A 26,139-nucleotide genomic window follows, 5' to 3' on the forward strand; every position below is an offset into this window, starting at 1 on the left:
GTGTATTTACTGGGAAATGCCAAACACATTTCCAAAAGCCTTGTCTTATACATGCATCCAAGCCAGCACTCTTCAGTAAAATAGAGCTATCTAGTGCCATTATCTCAAGTCAAAGAAACCTCTTGGTAGCTCTACAGCTTAAACATGGATGCCCTTAATAGCCTGTTTGATATTATCCAAGAGGGCCTTGCACTCTGGAGAGTATTCATGCTCCGAGTTGTTGTACATATCAGTTAATGTGTTCACATAGGCTTCAAAATTATGCTCACTGATGGGTCCCTGCAACAAAAACATGTTTGACTATTAGTGAAAACAGCACAGCAGAAATGACAATTTATAGAAAATGAGATTTCTTCCAGGACAGGTTAGATATAATGAGTTGTAGTGGAGTCTGTGGTCAAGGCTTACTGTACCATTTGAGGCAGCTGAATGTCTGTTAGACTGTTAATGAGAGCTTGGCTAAGGCGAGCAAGCTCTTTCAGAAGGCTGTCATTGTGCTGTTCGATCATCTTGTTCTCCTCTTCAATTGTCTTCAGGTTACATTCCATAGACGAGATCTGCTTTCGGGTACAAAAATAGAAAAGGGTGGAAAAAAGAAAAAGAACCTCATTAAATTAAGTGAGCAATGATCTCAAGCTGATGACGTTAAAATGAACTTGTGAGAGTAAATACTTACCTGGGTTTGGAGTTGCATCATGTCTGCTTCCATTTTCATGTTGGATTCATTCAGTTCTTTTATTTCATGATCCAAATGTTGAATGTCTTCTTTGTTTTCAACACCTGCGTTAAAGGAAATCATCTTATTTATCACAGTCAAACTGAAACTACTGCTAATTTTGGATGAGATATATGTATCTGCAAAATCCTTGAGTGGTTTCACACCACACATCCTGTCAGAGTAGCTTACCACTGCTGGCTTTCAGTTTAATAGTCATCATCTCTTCTTCAGAATGCTTTTTCTTGATACTCTGTGCGTTCAGTGGGCAGCCCGACAAGCTGGTTCAGTAGGTCATAAATGACAATTTTAGGTGAGAGGAAATCACAAAAGTTGAGCATCAAGAGAGAATGGGAATGAGAGCAAAAATGTGCCATTGTACAGTAAGAATGCAACATGTCGACCAGGAGTATTGTTTAAAGATAAAATGGAGGACAGGCAACCTCACCTTCTGTGAGTGGCAAACACATTATTGGCATGTCCAAGGCCATTGCAGCCAGGCAAGGGACAATGGGGCAGTTCCTGTTTATTGGCCTTCCAGGCAAAGGGCAGCCCATTGATGGACGACTCCTTCTGTCTTTTGGCAGCAAGTGGACAACTGCCTGCACTGCGGTGGGATGTGTATTTTCCCGATATATGGCCCTGTCCGTCACATCCAATTACTGGACACCTACCAGAAAGACAAACAAAGGGTTGTACATGTTGTAAACCTGTACACACTAGTGATTCACACAGGGGAAATATGACTAACTTGCACTTAATATCATTTCTACACACTCAACAAAAACATATTACAGCACAAAAACAAGTATTTTATTGTTAAACTCAAAAAAATGTTTTAAAAATACTGAAACTAAATCATTCCCTGAGATCATTTAAAAAAATCTCTCTTTTAATAACTAGACCGGAAGATTTGTTAACCATTAAGTTGATTAATCCAGCCAAATGCTGATTAAAAATAAAGTCGCCAAAACTAGAAATGGACTCAAATAATCGCATTAACTGCAAGTTACTAATCCACTAAAACTTTAGTTAGAACAAATGCTCTGTTTAGTGCCTACATTTTGAGATGACTGATATTTGTGCTTGAAAAACGCTGAATTTCATTAAGAGTTTGTCAGTTGCATTTTAGGCCTGTTTTTTGCAGGTCAGTAATGGAGTGACATGAATTACAGATAATTGTCATGTATCCCCTCATGCGAAAGAATGTAATTTGGAGGTGGCTAACCCTTTCCCTTATTGATAAAGGTGAAAGGTCACCTGAGATGATACAAATGGCGCACATGCTTTGGAGTGCTGCTGCAAAAAGCCTGTTTCAGCATTTTGTTACTGTTTGAGCACAGTAGCACTTAGAGGACAAAACAACACCAGTCCCATTACTTACATCTACCACAGGTAGGTAGCTTGATGTAAGGCACCAGGACAATGGAGGCATGCCATATGGCCCACTATTTACAATAATCTAGGGACATTTGCTACCCTCCCCCTGTCTCTCTCCCTTTCTCTCTTAATGTTTATCAGATCTATTCCAGTGTAATTCCTAAGCTCATGCCCTTGCATTAGTAATTAAAAAGAAAAAAATCAGTGTACAGATGTATAAGTAAACAAAAGCTCATATATCTGACTTTGGATTTAAACTGAAAATCAATTACATTATTTTTTTTTTGTCAGTAACACTTTCACAGACAACATTGTTTAAGCTGCAAACCAGTGCACAGCCATCGGAGTGAGCAATTCAACATTTTCTTAATATACAATAATTATGAAGAAAGCACTCAGTGAAGAATGATAAGCCAGATTCCATTCAGAAAATAGGAAAAACACAAATGATCCTGAAAAAAATCCCACAAAACACACTGCTAATCCTTAAAAAATAATTCACTGATGTTACAACAAGAGAAGTATTATTTTCTTTGTTTAACTTAATGGCCTACAGGTAAAATGCCCCAGGCACAAAAGCATGACACATTTTCACAATGTTTAATTTTTTAAACAAAAAAACATGACAGAATGGGATGAGAAAAAAATCTCTTACTTAAGCTCTTGCTCATCTTTGTCATCCTTGTTTGGTGTGAGCTTCAAACCTCCTTTTCTGGCACGTGGACATCCTGACAAGCTGGAAGTGAGTGGAAACAGTATGAGTTAACATGAAGGTAATCTGCAGACTGCTGACAGGACTGTGGTGGTTCATATTTACACAACTCAAAATTTAGAAATTCAAATCAGTTAAAGGTTAAATTATAAAAAACATGCTCCTTTATTGTAAAGTTATACTACAGTGAATAATAAATGCGTAGACATATAGATGTGGCCTTTAAACAAAGGATTTTTTGTCTGAAAGGGAAAAAAACGAAATTGTTGCAAATCAGAAGATGTGAAATACAAAAACCACTAATTGTGTGATAGTGCACTGATATATTAAACAGACAGATTTAAAGTTGTGTATAATTTGGATATTAAAATAATAAATAAATCACAGATAGATGAATAGGGAGCCAACAAAATCGATAAAAACAAGAACTCTAAAAGTGCAGCATGTTTGCAGCATTAAGTCAGACTTTCACCATCTGTTTGAATGTCATGCATCTGACAAATGTATTTCATGCTCAGTTGCAATGATTTTTCTCTGTTACCTTCTGTGTGAAGCATAGTTCCCAGTCACATGTCCAGATCCATCACAACCAGGTGTTGGGCACCTGCAGGTTGAGAGACACAGAGACCAGGTGCTTTTTACAGCAAAAAACTGCGAGAAAAGCAGTGGATTCATGGTAATATGCAGAAAGGTAGTACAAATATCAAACAACTGCATTTGGACATAAAAATTGTGCATAATGTCTAGTAGGAAAGGAAAGGAAAGTGTTGACCTAAGCTGAGGCAAAAACAAGCTGCCTAGTTTAATGTGTAAAATCCTTTAGCAAGAATAACAGTTTTCAAAACACATACTTTAGTTCCTGAGAGTTGGCTGCCATCAGTGATTTGAGTGTTTTGTCAGCCAGGGGACATCCAGACACACTAGAGAGGATAAAGAGCTAACAGTCATTTTAACGCACTCTTTGATCACAGTTGAATTAAATAATCTTAATACAATGTCTCAATGCATATTTAAGCAAAATTTTTTGAAAAACACAATGCACTTCCTCCTCAGGAAAAAGCCGTTTCCTGTCAGCAATGTGACAAAAGTGAAATCTAATTGTACAAGCTGGTGACAAGTTTTCAACTGTAATAATCAAAACAATTAAACAATCAGCATTGTTTCCCTTTGTCTATATATATCTGCTAGCTGGTGCTAATGAGAGTGCAATTAATTACGGTACCTCCGATGTGATGCATAATTCCCCGTCACATGGCCACTGCCGTCACAGCCTGGGGTCGGACAGCTGCAGGAGAGCACAAAGCATTTAATACACAGATTACTCTGCTTCCCACCGACTTTGCCAAGCTTCAGCTGAATCTTTCTTTTACAGTGACAACCTTTCCATGGGCATTAAAGAGAAAAAAGAGTTAGTACAGCAGGAAGTTTAGTAGAAAAATATTATTTTATTGTTCAAATTCAGTTTACAAATGTCTCTGAATGTCACTGAGGGAACTGGAGGGGGTGCTGTGCTGTGGAAACTACAGGAGCCTACTTTTCTTGTGGTGTAATTCTCAAGAGGAGACCCAGCAGAGCATGCACTCTAACTACAAGAATTGAGAGTTGTAAGCTTGACATGTAGGGAGAAAACTCACTTTCAAACAGATACATTTCTTCTCCACATGAACCTGCAGACATACCAGTTACAGTCATATGTAACACAGTGAGTTTCATTTGCGTGTTTTGACTCACTTACATCAAACTGCCCTATTTCAACAAAGGTACAGCTTGGAGTTGCACTTTTTAATATTAATATTGACCATCTGCCAACTAAAAGGGAAGCTCACGCTATGCACAGCTGACTGAATCAAGAGGTCTCAAGATGTTTGAGTGTTTAACATAACATACCTCAAAAGCTCTTTCTTTGAATCTCGTAATAGCAGCTTGGTTTTGGGGCTTATCATGCTACTGTCTCCTTGATAGTGTTGGTCGTCAGAGGAGACCTGATCATAATCCTCCTGATGAGAAACAAAAGATAAAAACATGGCCTTAGCTGTCCAAAATATCAAACCTCTGTAATCTGTCTCTCTCTGTAATGACCTGAAAGTGAATAATTAATGAAAAGCCCTGTATAATGCTCTTAAAATACAAGGCTGGGGGTAGTGCAAGGCAAAGAGATTATGCTTAAGGGTACTCACACTATAGAACCTGTACATTAAGTCATTCGGAGATTTCGTTTTTCTCATACATATTCTCACCAAGTATGTTACAGTCCTAGCACAGCCATCACTAACGCTGAGAACATCTGCACTTTGTTTTAGAGATTTGGACAGTTTTGTAACACGGGGACATGATTCCTGTTTTTTTGGACTTTTTGGAGTACTCTACTATAGCATGCTTTTAATTTGACTACTTTTTTGATCAACAAATTAAACAAATAAAAGGTGGATTGACTATTCGTCCAACATGATTTAATTTTTAATTGTTAATATGTCGAAAAAAATAATTTATAAAATGGTAACTTTTTATTTCAATTCAGTAAATGCTTAAAGAATTCTTCTAAATCAGTATTAACAATTGAAATATAGGGAGAGGTGTCTGAGGTTATCATTTTAGCTAAAGTGTAGATGTATTTAATGATGCAGAGAGGGCATTTCTACAGCTAAATGAATAAACAGAATATTCCAAATTGAAATGATTTGAGCATTTTACAGAAGTTCAGAGAAGCTGGTGTTGGGAAACTTCATGACCCCAGTTTATTTAAAACTTTCTATTTACCAGTGAAAACTGTTTTTCATTCTGCAGCTTAGTCTTTTACTTTTGATTTATTACTGTGCTGCCTGACTTATTATTTAACTTAGACTCTGTATTACTGAAAATTCCTTTGTAGTGACCAGACACTGTTTTGATGCTCAAATTCTCATCCTTCAACAATCACATTTCTCCTGCCCAGTGTCAGCTGTTTGTCTTTTTTTTTTTTTTGTTTTACCTCTTTGTCCTGTAAAACATGTGCTTTGCTGAAGTTGACAGGGATGGGGCTCTCCCAGCTGTCTCTCTCACACAGCGGCTGGTAGAAGGCGGGGCTGATGAGCACGCTCCCGCCCTTGGCCATAGTGGACTCAGGAGGACACAGAGGGTCATCTGAAGGTGTCTTCGTCAGGGCTTTTGTGTTTTCCTTACATTTTTTCATGCTCAAATCTAGAGTGCCATTTTCATCTACTTCTATAAGCATGTCCTAAAGGCAAAAAGTTTACTTTAATTAATTAATGGATGTTATAACATGTTGCACAACAGTACAATAAATAAAGTGTCTGCAAAATCGCTGTCATGCATGCCAGTGTATAAAAACAAATGAATCAAAGGATGAACATAGAAGCTATTTTCTAATTACACTATAAGGAATGTAAATTAAACAGTATGATGCCTCATTAATGTGACTGCAGTGATATGGTAAACTTGAACCCAACAACATTGCCTCTGTAAACATGAAAAACAACTTGAAATGAAGAGCAAACAAACAATGTATTTAAATAATACATACAGTGGTTATCTCACACGAGACAAAGTACCAAACTAAGCCAGCGTTAATTCTGCTGAACACAAAAAAATAATCACTGGTGTGTAGTTTTTCAGTGACAGCTGTGTCATCTGTTTTCTAGGACACACAACCAAGATGGCAGCTGGGTGCTGCAGGGGGGGGGGGTCATCATTATTATAGCAAAAAATTAAAAAGCTTAATGTGGCATAAGTTTCCCCGCTGACAGATGTGTTTGTCGTTTTTACGCTGAAATGCAATAGCATGATGACTTATGGCTGTTTGATGGTATTAAAAGTTTTACCTCATTAAATGCTGGAATCCTTTTCCATAAATGGAACCAATTATTCAACGCATATGTTCCTCTAAACCCTATACATCATTATTTTTTTGCAACAAAGGGAAGCCTTTCAAATTAATTAAAGGGGATAATTTTCATGAACACTGGATGTGACTGTCCACTTTAATTATCCAGGCGTTTGATGATGTGTGTACCTAATCAAAATAACACTAGTTTAAAAGTGAAGGACTTTTGTGATTTATTTTGATTTTTTATTGTATGTTTAAAACTACATGAAAACTAAAACCAAGGAATTTTTTTTGTTCTTGCTTTTCTTGTTTCTTATTTAATGATAAAATATAAACATCAAGTACTGTTAAATAACTAAAATCAGCTTGTCTTTATGCTTTAAAGGCTATCCTTTAAAGCATGAAACATGCCTTTTTTGTGTGTGATATTTTCAATGTGTCCTATACATATGCAGATAAGTTAAAGCATCCAACGACATATAACACTCTAAATATGGCCCCTTTTTTCAGACTTGAAAGCTGTTCTTTATTTTGTATGTCTCTCCAAGACAACTAAGCTGTAAATGAGAACAGATGATTAACTTGCTAACACTGTTTTATTCATTCAGTGGGCTGGTACCTGGTACAGGGCCACATTCTCAGCTCAACAAGCTGGGAGACAAGAATCTGTGCTGTGTAGGTGTGGAAACCTTGAATCATCTTCAGTACATTGTGCACGTATGTAACCCACAGAATGTGATCAATATTAATCATGGAGTCAGTTTGGAAAAAGTTGAAGACAATGCTGCGTTGGAGAAGCAGAAGAGAATTTGGATCTGCACACATTTCTGAGAAGAGTTTGGATTTTGTGTGAATTAAACTTTTCAGATGTTAACTCCTTTAGCTGACTGGCTTAATCCGCTAAAATGCTTTTAAAGACTATCTGGTGTAGACACACAGCCTATGCTGGATCATATAACTAAGCAAAATATCCTCTGCCATCTGCAGCGGGCAAGATGCATTTTCAGACAACAGTTCAGGGTTTTTACATGCCAGCTGATGTCGAAACTAAATACAATACCACATGTTTCATTAAAAATAGAGGAAGAGTTGTAATTGGGAAAGAAGGCTGATTGTATTTCTTCTTTTGATGTGATTACACAAATTTTCATTTGTGTACATTAAAGCTTTATGGAGTGGAAACCTCCTTGTTTTTTTGCCACCAGAGAGCCATGCTCCCTTTGCCAAATTCTGTCTTTTGATGTCTTCCCTTTTTATACACAAATCAGAGTTCCTTTAAAATGACCACATTAAATACCTTTCCAAGTGGTCTAATTTGATTACCTTTGTGGAGGTTGCCAAGGGCCGGTCGGCGACAGCCTCCATGTTCTTCCGGTAGCGAGTGGAGAGGTTAAGAATGGCGGTGGTTGCTGCTGCGGCTTGGAGACCATCTTCTTTTTTAAATTGACTTGGTGGGCTGTGCTGACCAGAGGTGGGCAAACGGCCACCTGGCGCACCAAGGAAGCCAGGATACTGCTGAGGTGCTAAAAGACAGATGAATTTAAATTTTAAAATTTGGTTAGTCAGACACTAGGTGTTCCACCCAGACATGATATATGGATGTAGATTCTTTTTAATTTTGTGACTGGCACAAAGTCATTATACTTAACACACGCATGACAAAAAATTAGTTTGTCACATTTATTCACAACATGATATGATTAATTTTGTGTGGCAAAAAAAAAATATTAATATAAAACTCACAATCTGGGAAATGTGACATTTCCTGGTCCTGATTGGTTCCCATCAGAGGCTGTTTGCCGAAGACCTGTGCATCAAAGCTGGCGTAATCAAAGCGGATTCTGCTGTACTTGTCCATGTCTTTTGTAAGGCTCGTTTGCAAGGCTGCTACTGGATGAGAGAGCCTGTAGTTCAACTGGTTCATCTCAAACTTCTTTATCAATCCAATAGCTCTACAATGAGAAAAAAAAAGTTTATTATATTGTGTAAATTGTGAAATAAAATGTCTGGCAGCTTTATATTTAGCAGTTGACTGTAGACATTGTTTTAAACATTCAGGGGTGCCAGTGCTTTTGTACACATAGTGTCTGGGATCTGATGTGTGTTGTAGATCCACAGCCAGGTTGCCAGACTAATTAATATAGTAGTGGCGGGCATCCTGCCCATGATATATCCACAGGGAACAAAGAGTTCTGCTCTTTTATCATCTCTAATAGAGAGGAACTCACAGGACCGCAACCATTGCTTATGTCTGCTTGGAAAGCTCAAAATAGTCTGCGCATTCTGCTGGGATGAGTGAATAAAAATATCCCAACCTCTCAACAATAATAGTGTTTATCACTTTTTTGCATAACCTCAGTCAGGTTTTTTACAACTTCAGTCCACTACAGAGCTGAATATGTTTTCTGGATGCTTGTTGTAATTATTTTCCTGCATATGTGACTACACTGAGAGCAGTGAAAATCCCTAATGTTATCTGGCATTATACCTCGGTGAGCGGTCAGGTGTTTGTCTGCATTTCAGGCTCTCATCCTGAGGTTTGGAGACTTTCACTGCCGCAGCGATGGGGCAGCCTGAGAGACTGGTTGGGGAGGAAATCAAACACATTAGCCTAAATCTGTAACTCATCTATGCACACAGTACAGATTTTCTAATGGCTTTCTCCTGTGGACGTACCTCCGGTGGGTGCTACGGTTGCTGTTGACATGGCCTCTTCCTGTGCACCCAGGTGTAGGGCACTTGAGGACGTTCTCATGCATGGCCAGGACTGAGGGGATGAAGAGATATGCTTAGTAAGAGAAACACATCTACAATTATTTAACATCTGAGACACAGTCATGGTGGAAGATTGTAGCATGGTAAATACATATTTTTTTACTAGAATTCTGGACATAAAACATAGGTTTGATAGATTTTCAATTATTAAATGATTTATGCAACTGGTTGGTATATTAGAACCTATAGAGCAAAGATCCTACAGAGACAGAACCAGGAGAAAAGAGTAAAAGACTTTTTCATTGTGAGGATTGCTGTAATGTGGCTGAAATGTAAATAGCTTAGTGCAAAGAGGAGCGTAACAAGACAGCTGATTATATTCTTCAAAACAAATGCGTCGTTAAAGGTCCGCTCTGTATCCTTAGAAACTTCTTTTCTCCAATTAGTTTGTTGGAGTTGGCTATTTATTTTTGAATACTGCGTTAGCTAGCCCTTTGATTTGCAAATACTGCCTCCAGTCTAAGAGCATGCGCTTTTTTGAAAAAGTTAATTACTTTTTCTGTTCCTTTTGTAACATTACTGTTTAATGTTGAATGTTTGTTGAGTTATATTGAAATGACTTAACAATCACCAATGCGAGGGGAAAAAAAGAGAATTCAACAGTCACACATAACGGGAAAGACAGAGAGGAGAAAAAAATCCTTTAAGTTTATGTGAAAAGTTTCAGACATTTTTGAATTGGACTAAATGTATAAGCAGGTCTTTCTTGTCTTTGCGTTTGTGCAAAGAGGATTTCAATTCCAGTGTCTGATTGTAAATACTAAAACTGGCAGTTTAAGTATAAGTCATTCAGTATATTGTATGTATACACAGAACTGGTTGTGCGACTTACTCTCGGGAGGAACACGGACTTTATGCGGACACCCAGACAAACTCCTGTGATGTGGGTACAGGCCGGTCACATGACCAGTCCCATCGCAGCCAGGAGTTGGACATTTTATATCCTTCTTATCTGTCCTTGGAGAATCTGTAGACAGTAAAATAAGATTTCACCATAAATAAATATGAAACAACCACGGTAGTACTGCATAAATATACTGTATCTATTCTATTGTTCATTTGTCCTGTATACTAATTGGACATAGGTTAACAGATTGAATATCATGCAAAGCCAGGCACTTTTTTTTCCCACAGAATGCATCTATTAATCTGTCATTTTATTTAAGGCTGCAGTTCAGCACAGAGCATTCACTTCTTAATGCCCATCCATCGAAAGATTACATCTAGGATTACACATTTAGCCACAGTCATTTGAAGAATCACAGGGAAACATGAGATGTACTTTAGGAGGATTTAAGACTTATGGTCATGGTTAAATATCCTGTTGATTCCTATCAAAATCCAATATTCTGAGTAGTAGCAATTCCATCAGAAAATTTTGTTCTTCTTTATTTTAGTCTGTTTATTTATTACTTCACTTGTTGCCAAAATGTTTTTAGTACTTAAGAGGATTTCCTCCCTCTGATCCCCCTCCCATGTATGCTTCTTTTATTCCTTGTAATGTTTTTTCAGCACCCAAATCATTGAAATCACAAGTGGTCTATCTGATTTACACTGGATGGAGGTACATATGTGAACACTGTTCCCATCAACATCAGAACACTGATCGGTCAGTGTTCTTATGAGTGCTTATTTTTAGCTGGACCTTATTTTACACTACAGGTTCCTCTCTGTACTGTAGTTACCTTTTCCTCCATGATAGTTGAGTCTGCTCTCCATCTCCATCATCCTATGGTGTCGCCTCTCACTGGTCATCTGTTCCATAAGGAATCGGTCCATCTCCCTGTAAGCGTGGTGTAGGACCTGTCTTTGCTCTGTCTGCAGAGCTATGGCCTGCTCCAACAGGCTCAGGTTCACCCTTCCTCGACTCATTTCAAGGCCTCTCTCGTGAAGGCCCAGAGTCCAACCGTCCAGTCGAGGTGGCCTCTCCATGTCTGCCTCCCCCTCGCTGTCCTCCTCTGTGGGGACTGGCCTGTATCTTAAAGGCTCAGCTTGAAAAATACTTGCTCTTAGTGGGCCACCTAGTTCCAAGTGAGGCTCTTCTTTAATGTGGCCATTCCTGCCTGAAAGGTCTTCAGAGGCTTCGGAGGGACTGCAGACTGAGCCATTTACCTTGGCAGACAGAGACAAAGGCTCCCACTCAGGTTCTCTCATGTCTTCATAGGGACTCTGTGGCGATGATGCACCACTCATCCTGTCTTGGCTTTGGTCTTCCTCTTCATTATTAAGGAGATCCTCATCTTCATCCATCAGAGGTTCAGATGTGTCTGGCTCACAGTGGGGAGAGCCATCAGGTGTCACTTCTGACCATCCGCGAGAATCGTTGGACTTTGCTGCTACTTCATTGATTCCATTTAAGTTTCCATCTAAAAAAAAAAAAACAACAACAAAACACATATTATTCTCTGTGACTTCAAGTGTTTTAAGGTCAGGCATATTCTTTTGTGTCCCTCAGTCACACAGGATAAGAATTGAATGTCCTTGGTAATCTTCTCCAAATCCTTTTAAGGTTTTAGATTTTGTGTTACTTTTCTATGAATATCTTGAGAAAAACATGTTTTTATAACCATCTAGAGGATTTAGAAGAACACATGCTGCAATAGAAATGATAATCATAAGGATGCAAGGATTCCAAGCAATTCCTCAAGTATTTTAGATAACATATATGACTCTTCTTTCTGCTAGTTAAACATGAAACCTAGAGATGAAGAACACAATTGTTTTCTTCTTTCTCTGTGTTTCCAATTTGGGGAAATAGATTTAGGACAAGATTATGGGGGATTTACAGTGTGTTGGAGAGTGAACATCAGTTTTTTAATTAGTTATGTGTATCTTCAAGTGCAAGCTAAGCAGCAACATGTTGTCATCTGCGCACAAAACTGGTTTTAAAACACATAATTGTTTCTTCCTCGGATGAAAACAAGGGAAGTGAAGAGGATTCCTGAAAACGCAGCTGGAGGAAAGCACAAACATGCAAATACAAGAGAGAAATCTCTGTCAGCTGCTGCTGCCTCTGTGACAGAACGTTGTTCAGGAGAAGCCAGTCATACACCACAGTCAAAAAACTGACAGTAATATTTGTTCCATGAAAGCAGAGAAAGGCAAGAGCCAGCAGTTACCACATAAATGAGTAGTTTGCTTAGTGAGCATGACACAAAATAGCTGCAAAAATACCTGTGAAATTCATTTTTATGGATTTTTTTATTTACCCAGTTTCTTAAAAGCTTCTATAGCTTTATGTGGAGAATAAGGGGTTGTCAAACTGTTTAAAGCTGAAATGAAAATACAAATGATCAGGTATTAAGAGTACAGTTGACTGAAACAGTTGTATAAATTAAAAGATATTGTTTTATAATGTTGAAATGTTGACATTATGCAATATGACTATAAAATATTTTTAAAAACTAAAAGAAGAAGAAAGAAGAAAACAGGATGCTGCAGAATAATATAGAATATAGTTTGTTGTAGACAATAATATTTTTATTCTTAGGCTTTTTTGAATTCTTGTGGGTATGTGACATATATGAAATATGTCAGTACCCTTATTGCCGATTAATTATATTCATGAATTTTACACTCAAATTTTGTATACCCTCTGAATCCTTGGAATTATTCAATTTAAATTGACTTCCGTGCTGCTATCTTTTAAATTCAATCCAGAAATCCTGGTCATATGTGTAGAAAGCCATAAGATTGCGTGAAACCTCAAAAGAAACCTTAAAAGTCTGGCTGGTAAGGCACACAAAGAGGGTTAGAGTTATCCCTCAAAATGCATCAGAAACAACACTTTATTAACACCGCTGATTATATTAAGTCATGGTCAGTGATTAACAATGGAAAGCTATCATCTGGATTGATTCAACAAAATCTCCTCTTGATCCTCCAAAACCAGTCAAACTTATGCTCGATTAAGGCTCTTTGGGCTGTAAGGTTTTTTAGTTTCAGTAGGCTGGGCTGTAGGTTTATATCCTCTTAAGTGGCCAGACAGCAAAGACCAAATCAAAAGTAGGATTCAATAGGTTGATAAGATAGATAGAGATGGATTGTGAGAATCAGATCACACACTGGCTTTTTCAGACAGCTACCACTTATTAATGGGAGCACAACAAACATGTAATCCTCTCCAAAAGAGCTTTAAAATAGGACAGAAATTATGAAGCACTAACAAAAAAAAAAAAAAAAAAAAAAGAAAAAGTTGCTTGGCTTGTGTTATATATGAGTTTGTGCATTATTGTTAGCAGTGGAATTTGACATGTATGGTTTTATAGTCATTTTGCTTAGGGAAAAACACAATGTGTTACTATCTGTTCCCTGCTGTGAAAAATATTTGAAGAGGTGTCTAAAGACAAACCCTGTTGAATGAAAAATTAAAGCCAGTTACATGTATTTACATTTATGAGGCAAGCAACAAGGGTTTTGTTTTTCATCCAGATGGACTCCCAGGCCTGACACAGCCGCATACAGTCAGACAAGCACAGACACACATACACACACATACACAGAAGTGCAGTGAAAAAAGGAAAGAGATGGAGGAAAAAAACTTGGATCCCTACGGTGGTTTGTGTGTTGGAACAGGTGAACAGTTTGTACTCCAGAATAGCCATTACCAGCACTCTGCAGCAGGGCTGCAGTTGGCTAGAGTTGAACGCAGTGTGGCTCGACCAAACGAGAGGCTTATTTTTCTCCCTTTTTGTTAAAATGCAGATATGACCAGCTTCCCACTGCAAAAATTCTTAATGCCTCCAGTCCACTTTTCCAATTTTTGCTTTTTCACAGAAAATAGCCCCAAAATCTAACAATAACAGCAAAATATGTTTTGAATATGTTTATCAATATCCGTGTTCATTTGACACTCCAGACTTTTTAGTGTGGCTGGATTTTGTTTTGTTTTAGAGCTACAGTTCACTGAATATCAGGTTTGAATAGGGAAAAATATACAGCAGTCAATCAATGTTGAATGATAAAAAGAAAAAGTATCTAGAATACACAACAACAAAAGGAAAAACTGATGATGCACAGTGAATTACTTAGATAATTGTAATGTAATATGAACCCAGGAAACAAATAAATTCCATTTCCAGTGAATCCACACAATTCGGTGAGCTACTCTCCTGGTCCATTTAACTACACACATGTGTACTATAATGAGCTGTAGACATTATGCCTAATTATGTATTAGACTGTGTTAGAGGGCCTAACAAAAGCTTTTGAAAGGGACAATTACGTTTGTTGCTTAGTTACATCGTTAAAAATATACCAAATCAGTGCAGATTATAGTGGGCGAGAATGCACATGTACACCACGAGCATTGTTGCCAAAATGCACAAAATTCAATTCATTAGGAAAAAAGAAAACATTTTTGCTCCTGAAAAGGACAGCAGCATAAGTGAAAATGAACAATTTTTAACTGCTGTTGATGAAATGCTCCAGTGCCTGAGAAAAATCTTTGTAAAAATAAAACAGTGAAACGTTGGAACATCAGCCAAGCAATGTTGACAATTTGTTTTATACAATAGGAAACTTCAGTAAAAATTCTTTATAAAAGAATGGAGGAAGTTTAATTTAAATCAAAGTGAACTGACGCACTCCCCCATTCAGTTTTTCATTCTATGGATTCAATGGGATTGGACTGGCTATTGAAAAAGGACAGATGAGGGGTCTGAAATCTGGCCTCATCAAAAGAGGGTAAAGCCACGCCAAAAATATCATGGCAGATCAGCTGTCAAAACTTCAATTTGTGGACGTGAGACACAACTAATGTGGACCCAGCAGTGTAGTCTTTCACTTCCACTGCACAATGACTGCGGCTGCTGGCTGATGGCAGAGGGAGGGAAATATGAATGCAACAGATGGGATTTTAAAATTCAGCGTCAATTGTTCATCAAAACAGACAAAACAACAGGACATCTGTTTACCTGCTGGAGTGTCAATGTTCCTCAGCTCTTCTTTGTCCTGTGATGGTGCCAGGTCCTCGCTCTCCTCTTCACATGCCTCACTGGGGCTGTAGTGGCGGGGCTTCATCAGTAGGGACTTTCTCTTGTTGACGGGGGCGCCCTGCACCCCTTCCTGAGCACTCCTCTTCCTCGCCATGGACCCATATGGGCTGGGGGGGTTAGAGGGGGAGGGAAACGGACAAAAAGCACTGCAGGGTCAACAGCGGACCTCAGTTGGCTCATTTTAAAGGTTCAACTTTTTAAACAGACTCTTTAATACATTAAAATTTCAAAAGCCTCTTATTGAATCACATCTATGATCTGGAAAGAAAAATACTTTCTTTTGTAAAGATGAAAAGACAAGAAAATAAAATGCGGTCACATAATGAAATGTTACCTGTTAGTCTCAGGGATACAGTCAGTCAGCCCTGTGAAATAATGGCAGAGAAAGAGCAGATAAAAACTCGTTTACATTTCCACTAAAGTAGCACAGCATCTGTTGATATATTCTTCATCAGAGGTTCAAGGCGACACTCTACTTTTGGGCTATCACTGAGGAGATTTTACAATGTTCTGTAAATATTTGTTTTGTAGATAATGTTTTAGGGATGATATCACCTGGGTTAATACTTCTTTATCCAGCCTTTTACCATAGATTGTATTCTCTTTTACAATGCCAGTGGAGATAATGAGCATAAGGATGGAGAAGTGGTCTCTTCATTGATCTGAAAAGCTTTCCATTCAGTCTGTTCATTCTCCGGGAAACCAATAGTAGCTCATCCTTTGACAGTGTTGACAACATGATCTAAAAGGGTAAATCAATTTTCCCAGAGGCCTGCATAAATCTCATTCACAAGTTCTACCCCTACTCCCATGAAGCACAACCAATAATAACACTTTTCATGAATTTCCCTAGATGTAATAATAGCTCCAGCGTGAGCAGGCGGGCCTCAGAGGCCCTGAACACTTGCATAATGACATATCCAGTCTAGAGGTTTTCAATCACACAATATATACACAGTCCTTAACTAATTTGAGCCAGCGTTCCAATTTAATGAAGTTATTCCCCTCTGAATAATGAAATGGCAGTGCAGTGCTCTTCAGACCAGTAAGATAATACATAAAATTGACAGTTATAAAGTTGGATTGTTGAACTGATACCCCTAACCCATGGCGATAAGTGGAATTTGCCTGTGTGTGCATGCACGTGTGTGTAGTTAAAAGCAAACTAAAACTGAAAGCTGTACTCACCTGTGCTACTGTTACATGTTTTCAGGGTTTGCTCTTCACCTTCAGAATCCATCTGCAAATAAAACATTGAATGGACAAATGAGTGACTAAACTGCAGATTTCAATGTATTTATTTATTTCGATGAATTTTACTTACATATGTGCACAACAACACCACAAAAAGCTGCACAACAATAATATGCGAACACATAAAGTATACTGTTTGGGGGGCAAAGTTTCACAGGTAAACTGTAATGACACAAAATAATGACATTACAGTATGGGCAGCACCTCACTGTGTGTGTTTAGACAAAAATAGTTGCTAAAATCCATCCACTCTCGCTGGCTGTTGCTTGTGGGTCCCAAATAAAACCTATTAAACATAATTATTCCAGGCTGATGGTGGCGTATAGTGGTCACAGGCCAGTGAAATCTGTGAGTCATAGGATATGCTGTTACTTTTCCCTGGTAATGGGAAACATGACTCCTCTCTCTCGTTTGCTGTTGTGATTGAAGGCACTGACCTGTCATACATTTATAATAGGGGAGCAGGTGTGGCAGTGATGGACCTTAATTTCCTTTAATAAACCTTTTATGTGCCACACTCTTAATGCCACGCCGGGCCCTCAGAGGTCCTGCTCATAATAGGTTCATTACTTTTGATTACTACAGCCTATTGAGACAAACAACTCCCAAACACTATAGATTACATTCTGTAAAAATGAATGTACCTCATTAGTTTGTAACACTTTTCCACATAGACATGTTTCAACATTTTGTATAGATTTTGTTGTTATAAAAGCAAAATGTTGGCTCTTCCATGTTTCAACCCGAGACTGTACATGGGTATTAATCAAAGTTTTAGATGATGTTATCAGTATACTGAAATATCACCACTGACTCATATGCATTTATTGTCAAGGTGTTTTTTCATTTGTTTGACATTTTAGACATAGTCCTTTCATGTACATTTTTTTTAAAACTGTTTTGTATCATTAAACTTGTTATACTTTTTCATACAATTTTTTTTTTTGTTAAACAAGAATAATATGTGTGCAATAATAAGAGAAGAAAAAAGAAACGTCAGTGCTACAGGAATCAGCTAAGATGTGTAATGTTGCAATTCCTCAATTTGTAGTCAGTCCTATGCCTTTGCAACCAATTAAAAAACAGTTAGTTTCAATGGGGTTTCTGCGGTATTGTACATCTGAGTATTGCTCTTTTATTACAGTGTGTGGTGTACGATATTATATAAGTTTGAGTCTGGCAAGCAAATTGAAATCTTTCTTTTGTTAGCACTGCTTTTACAGAGAGTCGCATGTCTATTTCTGTCAAAAAAAAATGACAAAACATTAGCAGTGATTTTGACAAAGCAGATTTTATATCTAATTCTCAAAACAGAGAATGACCAGTAACAAGATAACAAGGAAGGCCTTGGTGTACTAACAGGTAGTCCTGGCATGGCAACAACATGGACAAACATGTGACGCTGAGTGTTTACAAAAACAGAACAAACATTCAGGGTCAAATGAAAGCTTTTATTTGACATACCCTACACTGTCTGGCTTAGAACAACTTTATATCATTTATCTTTTCGTTCTGGTCGTTGCATCATACATAGAGTTATATATCTGCAGGATTATAAAATTAAGAATGTGGACATAGATATTCAATGGTAACACTAAACTTTAACCCCATATATGGCAAAGTACTAATAATGTGCTTCATGTAGTAGTATACATTATATTGTAGTTCTAAGCAATTAATAATGGATTTGAGACTATAGTAAAACACAATAACAATATTATATAATGTGTCTTCATAGGACAAATTATATTTATTTGCAAACACATATATTCTTACGTCTTCATACATCTACATTACAAATAATTTATTTAAAAGCTATTTATATAATGCTTTCAAATGCTAAATGTCATTTAAAAGTAATTTACTTAACAGTGGCCGTTTTTCAGGTTAATACCAAATGTAATAACTTACTAAACAATGTAAATATAAAATAATAATAATTTTGCAGACCCTTCCTAAGGATAATGTACTATTAGTTTTTCATTGATTCTGTTCACTTTTTTCGGTTTCTTACCTAGAAAAAACGGTTTGTTGTGTAAGTGTCACGACAATATATATGTCGTTCAAATTTTCGTTTTCCTTGTGATCTGAATTCCCTGAATTCATTCATTCTGTGTTATTTATATTAAATGCTGTAAAGGCATAATTGCTATTGTTGGCAGAGCCGTGTTTTGCATGCATTACTATGAAACATGTTCACCTTACATCACTGCTGAAGGTTTTAGATTTCTGAATGTGCTTTCCAAACCTCTTAGACAGTCACTCCAGTTTGAAATTCAACTTACACAGACTTAAAATTAACTTAAGATAAGTAAACCATCACAGTAAATAGCATGCTTGCTTTTAGTTTTTGTTAGAGTGCTGTAATGGTCCATTAAACCTAACAGGCCTATAATGAAGAAGTGCAGAATAAATATCTCTCTAAACCCTCTGTTATGGTTTCAAAGAAACTTTTATCAGGTAAAAATCCAGCTGAGACAATCTGACATCACTTTAGAAAAGGCAGACTCAGCAATGCCTTTTAAAGAGTACATTTTCTGCCAGCCACCCACAGCCCTACATAAGTAAAAACCAATCTCAGTTTGTGATCACTGTGGTCAAAGGAGCAGTGACACTCCACCACTTAGCACGCTGCTTATCCAAAACATTGTTACGCAATCTTATATCCCCAGAGACTTTTTTGTCCCTAACAAAACTTATTTTTCATATCAGATTTAGAACTGAATCTCTGCCTGAGCCCGCATGCATCAGATAATTTACCTTTGACTGTAGTTTTCCAAGTGCTCTGTAGGATAAGATGCTAGATCCACACTGTCCACCCTGGTTAATGCTTTTACACTTCTTGTCTCTCAGGAGGTGATCTTGTAATTCATTATCTATGATGAAAACACAAAAACATTAAATTTTAGCTTGCAAACTGTAAATCAATGTTAAAAAATGCATGTATCCATTGTTACATTTTTAAATTCTTGGGACAATGACATGAAGAGTGAGAATAAGGTGGGAAAAGCGTAAAAACACCTCACATGGAATAAGGAACATGGTGCAAATTGATTGCTTGACAGAGATCAAATTGCCTGCTTCTAATTAATACAAAACATCCAAGAGGGAAAACAAGGATGAACACAATGAGTACATTAAGCCTCTTCACTTCACAGATCTTATTATGGAATTATTTATTTCTGTTAGCTTTGGAAAAAAAAAACACCGACGTCTTCTTAATTATAGCTCACAGAGCATTTCCCCGGAAAAACAAAACTGGGGGGAAAAAAGAAGTGGGGTGGGAGGATTGAGTGAGGGTTATTCACTCAGTTTCATTAGCATATGAAAAAAAGACTCACTACTATTTGAGCTGGTTCATCATCTGCTGAATCATATTTATGCACCCTCCCCCCAGCCCATGCACAAGCACACACACACACCCCAAGTCCAACACAAATAGTGCTTCTCAGAGGACTGTTTCCTATGTCTAGGTCAGATTTCTCAGGGGGGAAGAAGGAAGCCTGATGCTGAGGATCTATGAGATTTTCTATGTGTTAATCTGGCTGCTAGCTGTCCTTGAGCCCAGCCCATTCCCCCCTAACCCCATCTGCTAGCATTCCCACCACGGAGCAAAGAATGGACTGCGACTGGGGGCAGAAAAAGAGAGGGATCTTCCCAGTCCAGCAATCATGAATAACCATTGCCCCACACCATTATCAGAGAGGCTGGATCCAAGCTGAGATGGTGGAGAGGAAATATCTGTAAAACACCCAGACACTGCTGATATTACTCTAACCACACTCTTGGATTTTGTTGTAAGTGATGCTATTATTATTATTTTCATATAATGCCTTATTAATACCATGCAGCTGCTGTGGATATTCATCACTGACCTTGAGTCTTTGTGTCCCCTTGTTCCCAGCTTATCCGTGCACTTGGGACGCTCTCATGTAATTAACACAGACATTATTGTGATGGAGTAAAAAACTCTGTGCTGATACCTCATCTTGAAACCAATAAAGCGGGCCAAAGTAGCAAAGTAAGATTCTGGAGACCATAAAATTAATTACATTATTTACATTTCCTTTAGATAGGGGGTACAGGCGAGATGATAGAGGAAAAGGAGATTACACAAAATAAGATTTCAAAATGTCAGTGCTGCACACTCAACCAACCAACTGTTATGATTAGATTACTCTTAATATAATTACTGTCTAACGCTGTGTGTGGAAACAATGCATACATAAAAAAACAGGACCTGTGTCTTAACTGATTCCCATCCTTTTCTCCACAAGCCTTTTTCTCTTAACCTTTCTTCAACAGTATCATTTTGAATTATAGGGAATGGATGGGTGCTCTGTACAAGGTCACTGTCTGGTGTGTACTCACCCCCCCTCCCCTCTCTCCTTGTTTTTGTTTCCTCTTCCAGAAGCACACAGAGTGAAGGGTTAAAACTGGAATGGATTTAATTATGGAATGAATGGAATTATAATGCGCCTGCAGCAAGTTTTCCTCCTTATTTATTAAAGCAGCTGATGGGCCAGGTTTGATGAGCCACTTCTGGCATAATTGAGTCATCACACAAAGAGGGTTCCTTGCATTCAGAGTGGTTTTATCAGCAGCAAACAGACCTGATTACTGGCAATTACACTCTGATCTAGGGGAAGGAGAAAAAAAGGGTAAATGTGCAGGGTAACTTCTGTGTTTATAGTTTACCCCAGGAATAATTTTCACATTAATTTTACATGCTAAGTGTTTTCTGTTTATGTATAATAAAGACCAAACTGCAAGAGATAGTACATTTTACTTTCATATTCCCCTGTAATGAATGTCTGAGAATAGTGAACTGATCACAATTTATATTTACCCTAGCTCTGAGGTGTGCAGAGAATCAGCTACACGCACAGCCTGTCTGGCTGAAGCAAAAGGTGAGCTAGCAGTAATATACCTGCTTGGAAAATGCTCACACCTATTCTGTGGAAAGCAGGTAAAATTGAATACAGAAAACAGGTGATTGCTTTTGCCATTTTTCATTGAGATGCAAATGGATTCGTGGTGAGTAAATTAAGCTGTGCGCAGAGATTAAACTCAACTTCTGTTCAGAGAGTACTTAGATAAACAACTTTTTTAGTGAGGTGGCCAGGGAGTCATCAGACACCCTGTGCCTAAATACCAGCTGGACATTAGAATAATAGCTGGGATATGTTTAAGGCTGGGGGAGGGACAAAAGAGGTCTCAAATCTTTGACTAAAATCTTTTTTTATTATTATTTTTTATTTCATGACATTTAATTATTGGTTACCTATGAAGTAAAACTGACAGTTAATCAACCCAGAGCCCTGGAAAATCTGCTGTGTTGTATATAATTAAATTACATTTTTCAATTGAATCAAGAGACATAAGCTACTGAACAGCCTTTTATACATGTATTCCCCTGACTCCTTTATATATTAATATGATTTTATTTAGTACATGTGCAAGATCTCAGTACAAAATATTGGGCTTGTATATGTGCTGTGTATAGGCCTATATATGCCCTTTCAAATAAAATAAAAATATATTGAGACTGAAAGAAAATTGTTCTGCCAGCAATTTATGAGCATTCCTTCATCTGATAGAGGTTTCTGGATTCATGCAGACGCAGTCAAAAATCTTGAAGTCAACTGCGATTTCAGATATAACAGCCTCACAGCTACCCTGACGGCCAAGCAAAGTGTTTGTGCCTTTTGCCAAAGAGTACTTTTATAGAGGAGCGTATTGGCATCTTATCACTTCTCCAAGACAGAGATGCTTCAATAAAAGAACACAGCTCACAGAATTCTTAACAGACAATTAGAAGCCTGGCTAGCCACTATCGCTTCAATGATTTGTTATGATGGCATAACTACAGGGGAAACTTGTTATTGGACAGAGTTAGCAAGAGTCCCATAAAAGAGTCAGATGGTGACACCTTTGCCGAGGTGATTTATGAATCTTGTAATCGCTTTCCAAAGTCATCCCAAAGCCTTCCCTCTAAATTGAGTTCATCTGGAGCTGGACCACACAGAGCCACCAAGTCCAGATTGTTTCTTCTGACATCAAAGAGCCAATTTCTGTTTTTGACCAAATTTCTGGTGCTTTTAGTTCCCTTATCGTATAAAAGGGGCCTAGATGATATGCTATTTTATTTGTGAATTTCAATCCAATTAAGAACACCAAAACATTGAGACAAATAAAATTAGTATCTTCTCGCACTACACTATGCATCAATAGCATAATAAATGGAGCGACAGACAATTCATCCACTGGCAAGTCTCCAGCCTTCCAAACCACTCTCATGTTAGTTTGAATCTTTGAATTCTGTCATGAACATGTTTTTTCAAACCTGTCTAATTTGGGGACAGGTGTTTGGGGAAAAAGAAGTTCCAGCCCTGGTGTAACAATGAGCAGAGTAATCCTGTTCATTGTTCCTGCCCAAGGAGGCCCTTTCATGGAGGAGGTTGCATGAATGCTACCAGGTGGTCTGCAATTTGGAGAAACGTAGTAACCGTTCCAGCTAATCCCCCATCACAAAAGGCAGGTCTCCAGTGCTCTGGGGCTCTCTGGAGCAAAGGGAAAAGTTTACCTCGAATACACAGTGTCTGAAAGGAGTCAGGGGCTTGAGCAGTGATTCCTAATCAGATTGCGCTGAAGTGAACAGCTCGCATGGCAGCTGTAGTTTTCCCAGGGTTAATTACCTTTCACTGCTCTCTCTAAATGAGTCAGCTGTTCCTGTCATTAAACAACTCCACTCTATCTCTGCTCCTCTGTCCTCCACACACATGTGCACACCCATGCGCACATTCACACACACACCTGCTAACCCTTCCACATATAGAAATGATCCTTTGTTTTTCACCCACTATTCTTAATGTGTAGTTATTGCCCAGCGATCGAGTCTAAAGTCTGTTAAAACATCACTTATTTGAATATTACGGCAACTTTTACGAGTTTACTTCTGAGTCGGAGGCTTTTGAAATGGTGGTTGTTGTCTTTTTATTTATTCTACTGATGTTTATGCATTTAGAAGGCAGTGTTCCCAATACACCTCCCCTGCCCTGTTAAATGAAAATAATACCAATCTGTCAAGGTCCTGTTCTAAACAGCCCCTTTAGTACTAATTAGTATATATAGGAGGCAAACATGTTCACATATGCGCACACAAACATAATGTACATACACACAAACACACACACGCACACACGCGCACACACACACACACACACACACACACACTGGGTCCAGCTCTGATATAGTTGTGCTGTCATCAATTCTGAACAATCTGTCTGCCTACTGAGCTCAGTGGCTCAGGATGTTGGGGGAGTTTTAAGTGATTTTTGCCACTGTATGGTAAAATCCCTTGGCCACCTGGATTACAAACTCTAGTCCTTTAACTCATGCCAGTATAAATCCGTGTTAACTCGGATTTACCTCTGGCATATGAATTCTCAATCTGCGTAAGCTTTGTTTGGAATGAGTTGAACATAAGTATTTCATGCAGTAACGATGCCCAACAGTGAATTCCTGTTTCAGAGAAACACACACTGGGAGACAGTGCAAGACTCAATCAGTTATCCCAATAACTAGACAAGGCTGAAGCTGTGTTTTAGTTATTTTATTACGCTGAAGAGGTGAGGCCCATATTGTCATGAGCAACCAGGTGGAAGTGTAACCATGGTGAAGGATATAAACTCAGCGCTGTGCTCAGTCTTCAAGAGTTTAATCAGATTCCTTACCTCAAGATTTTACTTTGCTTATTGTCAGACAACCATTATTTACTCAGTTGTTCAAACACAAGCCCTGGTTTGCTACCAAGTGATCATGATAAAATAAAATATGGCATGAGCAGCCTGGAGGATCTAAATTAGAGTATTATCCAATATCCATACAATCTCTCACACTCAGACAGACACACACACTTCTGGGCTAGCAGAGTTAAGCCAGACTATTTTGTACTTAAAAGGTTAGCAGGGCTGTTTTGTGAGTTTGATCCATGGTTGCCAAATCAGCAGATGGTCCATGAATATGATTATATGCATCAATAAAAGGAGTAATCTTTAACAAAATGTAAATTTGACTTAAGTCCAGGGTTTAATATACGCAGTGGACTTTAACCCACTTTCAGCCTGACAGCAGACTATGATAAGCTAATGCACTTACATTTTTGCATTATAGCAATCACTGCCGATGCTCCAGTGCTACTATTAGGAGATCACAAAGTGGAGCCGGAGGAGAGGTACAAGATATCTACACACTGTTCAAAATGTACATACTTGTGTCAAAACCACATCTATTCACTTTTGACCAAATAGCTAACAGTGCAGCAATCAATACAAACTGAGTCTGGGTGCTTAAGAATACCCTCTGTGCTGTCATGTTTCTCTCTGTTATACGTTTCAGTGCCTTTTAGATAAATCCTTTACTCAAATAATCATCACTGAACTATCTCTGAGTAACACAGACCATCAACAAATAGAAGCACAGATAGATAAACTAAACCTTTATATTTCTGTGAATAAAAATTGAGTCCTATCTCCAATACAAACTGACATAAAAGTTCAAATAAAAGGCATGAAAGTGGCTTAGATAAAGAAATGAAGAGAAAAGTTTTAGCAGCAATCTTGAAGTTGAGAATGGTTAAGTAAAATGTGGTGATCTTATTCTGAGTCACATAAAACAGCATCTCTGGTATTGATCCTTCCATGAATCTACTTATCTGAGCCTGAGGCTTACACAGCACAGCACATCCTTACACAGACAAACAGAATCACTTGTCTCCTACATCTAAATGCACTCGTGTTAACATGTCCGACAGGGCAGAATCGCAAGCTCGACTTACCATGCCCCTGTTAGCCTTTGTTTTGCATCTCATAGTGACATCGGGGAGGAGACGGAGCAGAAGGATATCGAGGTGGGGTACAGGGTAGTCCAGAGTCTCGCTGCTAAGAGAGTGTGTTTGGTTGGAGTGTGTGTGTGTGTGTGTGTGTGTATATGTGTGCAGGGACACTGTGATATTCACCCGAAACGCTAAGCTTTTTTTTTTTCTTTTTTTTTTGTAGCCTTTGTGTCATTCACTTAACAACCAATCTCATTAGCTGCTGGGCTACAATGGGCTGAATTATTTTCTGTGTAAATACACCACATGGTGATCCTCAAGGTAAGACCTCTGAAGGTCTTTTTAATCACATAAAAGATAGATTCACTCTTAGAAAAAAATCATTGACTGTTGGAAACAACAGGCTACTCCTAAAAAGAATTGAAATGAAAATGAGATTTATATTCATTGGGGTCTTCAGTGAAGAGTTTGTAAATGTGTAATTATGTGGCTGTAATTAATATAGCATGGTGGTGATATATACATGTAGCCTCGACTTGATAATGATACTTTGAGCACATATATATTGAGTTATATGAGGAAAGATGGATGGCTAGATGTTCAGAAGTGCTCCCACTCAGCATTTTAAAATATCTTAAGGGATTGTGG

General features: G+C 38.1%; 1 protein-coding gene across 1 annotated transcript; it reads right to left on the bottom strand.

The window, feature by feature from the left end:
* Positions 1-37: 37 nt before the first annotated feature.
* Positions 38-19,516, bottom strand: st18 (ST18 C2H2C-type zinc finger transcription factor). The gene is made up of 21 exons (XM_026313629.1): positions 19,416-19,516; positions 16,590-16,641; positions 15,736-15,766; positions 15,321-15,508; positions 11,091-11,771; positions 10,238-10,372; positions 9,307-9,397; positions 9,119-9,211; positions 8,374-8,582; positions 7,954-8,153; positions 5,776-6,021; positions 4,695-4,804; positions 4,030-4,092; positions 3,659-3,727; positions 3,349-3,411; positions 2,751-2,831; positions 1,164-1,385; positions 908-996; positions 677-780; positions 414-560; positions 38-279 (listed from the first exon to the last, which is right to left on the bottom strand). Exons 2-21 carry the CDS (start codon positions 16,639-16,641, stop codon positions 139-141), a joined length of 3,015 nt encoding a protein of 1,004 aa, XP_026169414.1. The 5' UTR covers positions 19,416-19,516; the 3' UTR covers positions 38-138.
* Positions 19,517-26,139: the final 6,623 nt, after the last annotated feature.

The sequence above is a fragment of the Mastacembelus armatus genome, chromosome 17 (genome assembly GCF_900324485.2).
Source record: "Mastacembelus armatus chromosome 17, fMasArm1.2, whole genome shotgun sequence".
In the NCBI taxonomy this organism is placed as follows: Eukaryota; Metazoa; Chordata; class Actinopteri; order Synbranchiformes; family Mastacembelidae; genus Mastacembelus; species Mastacembelus armatus.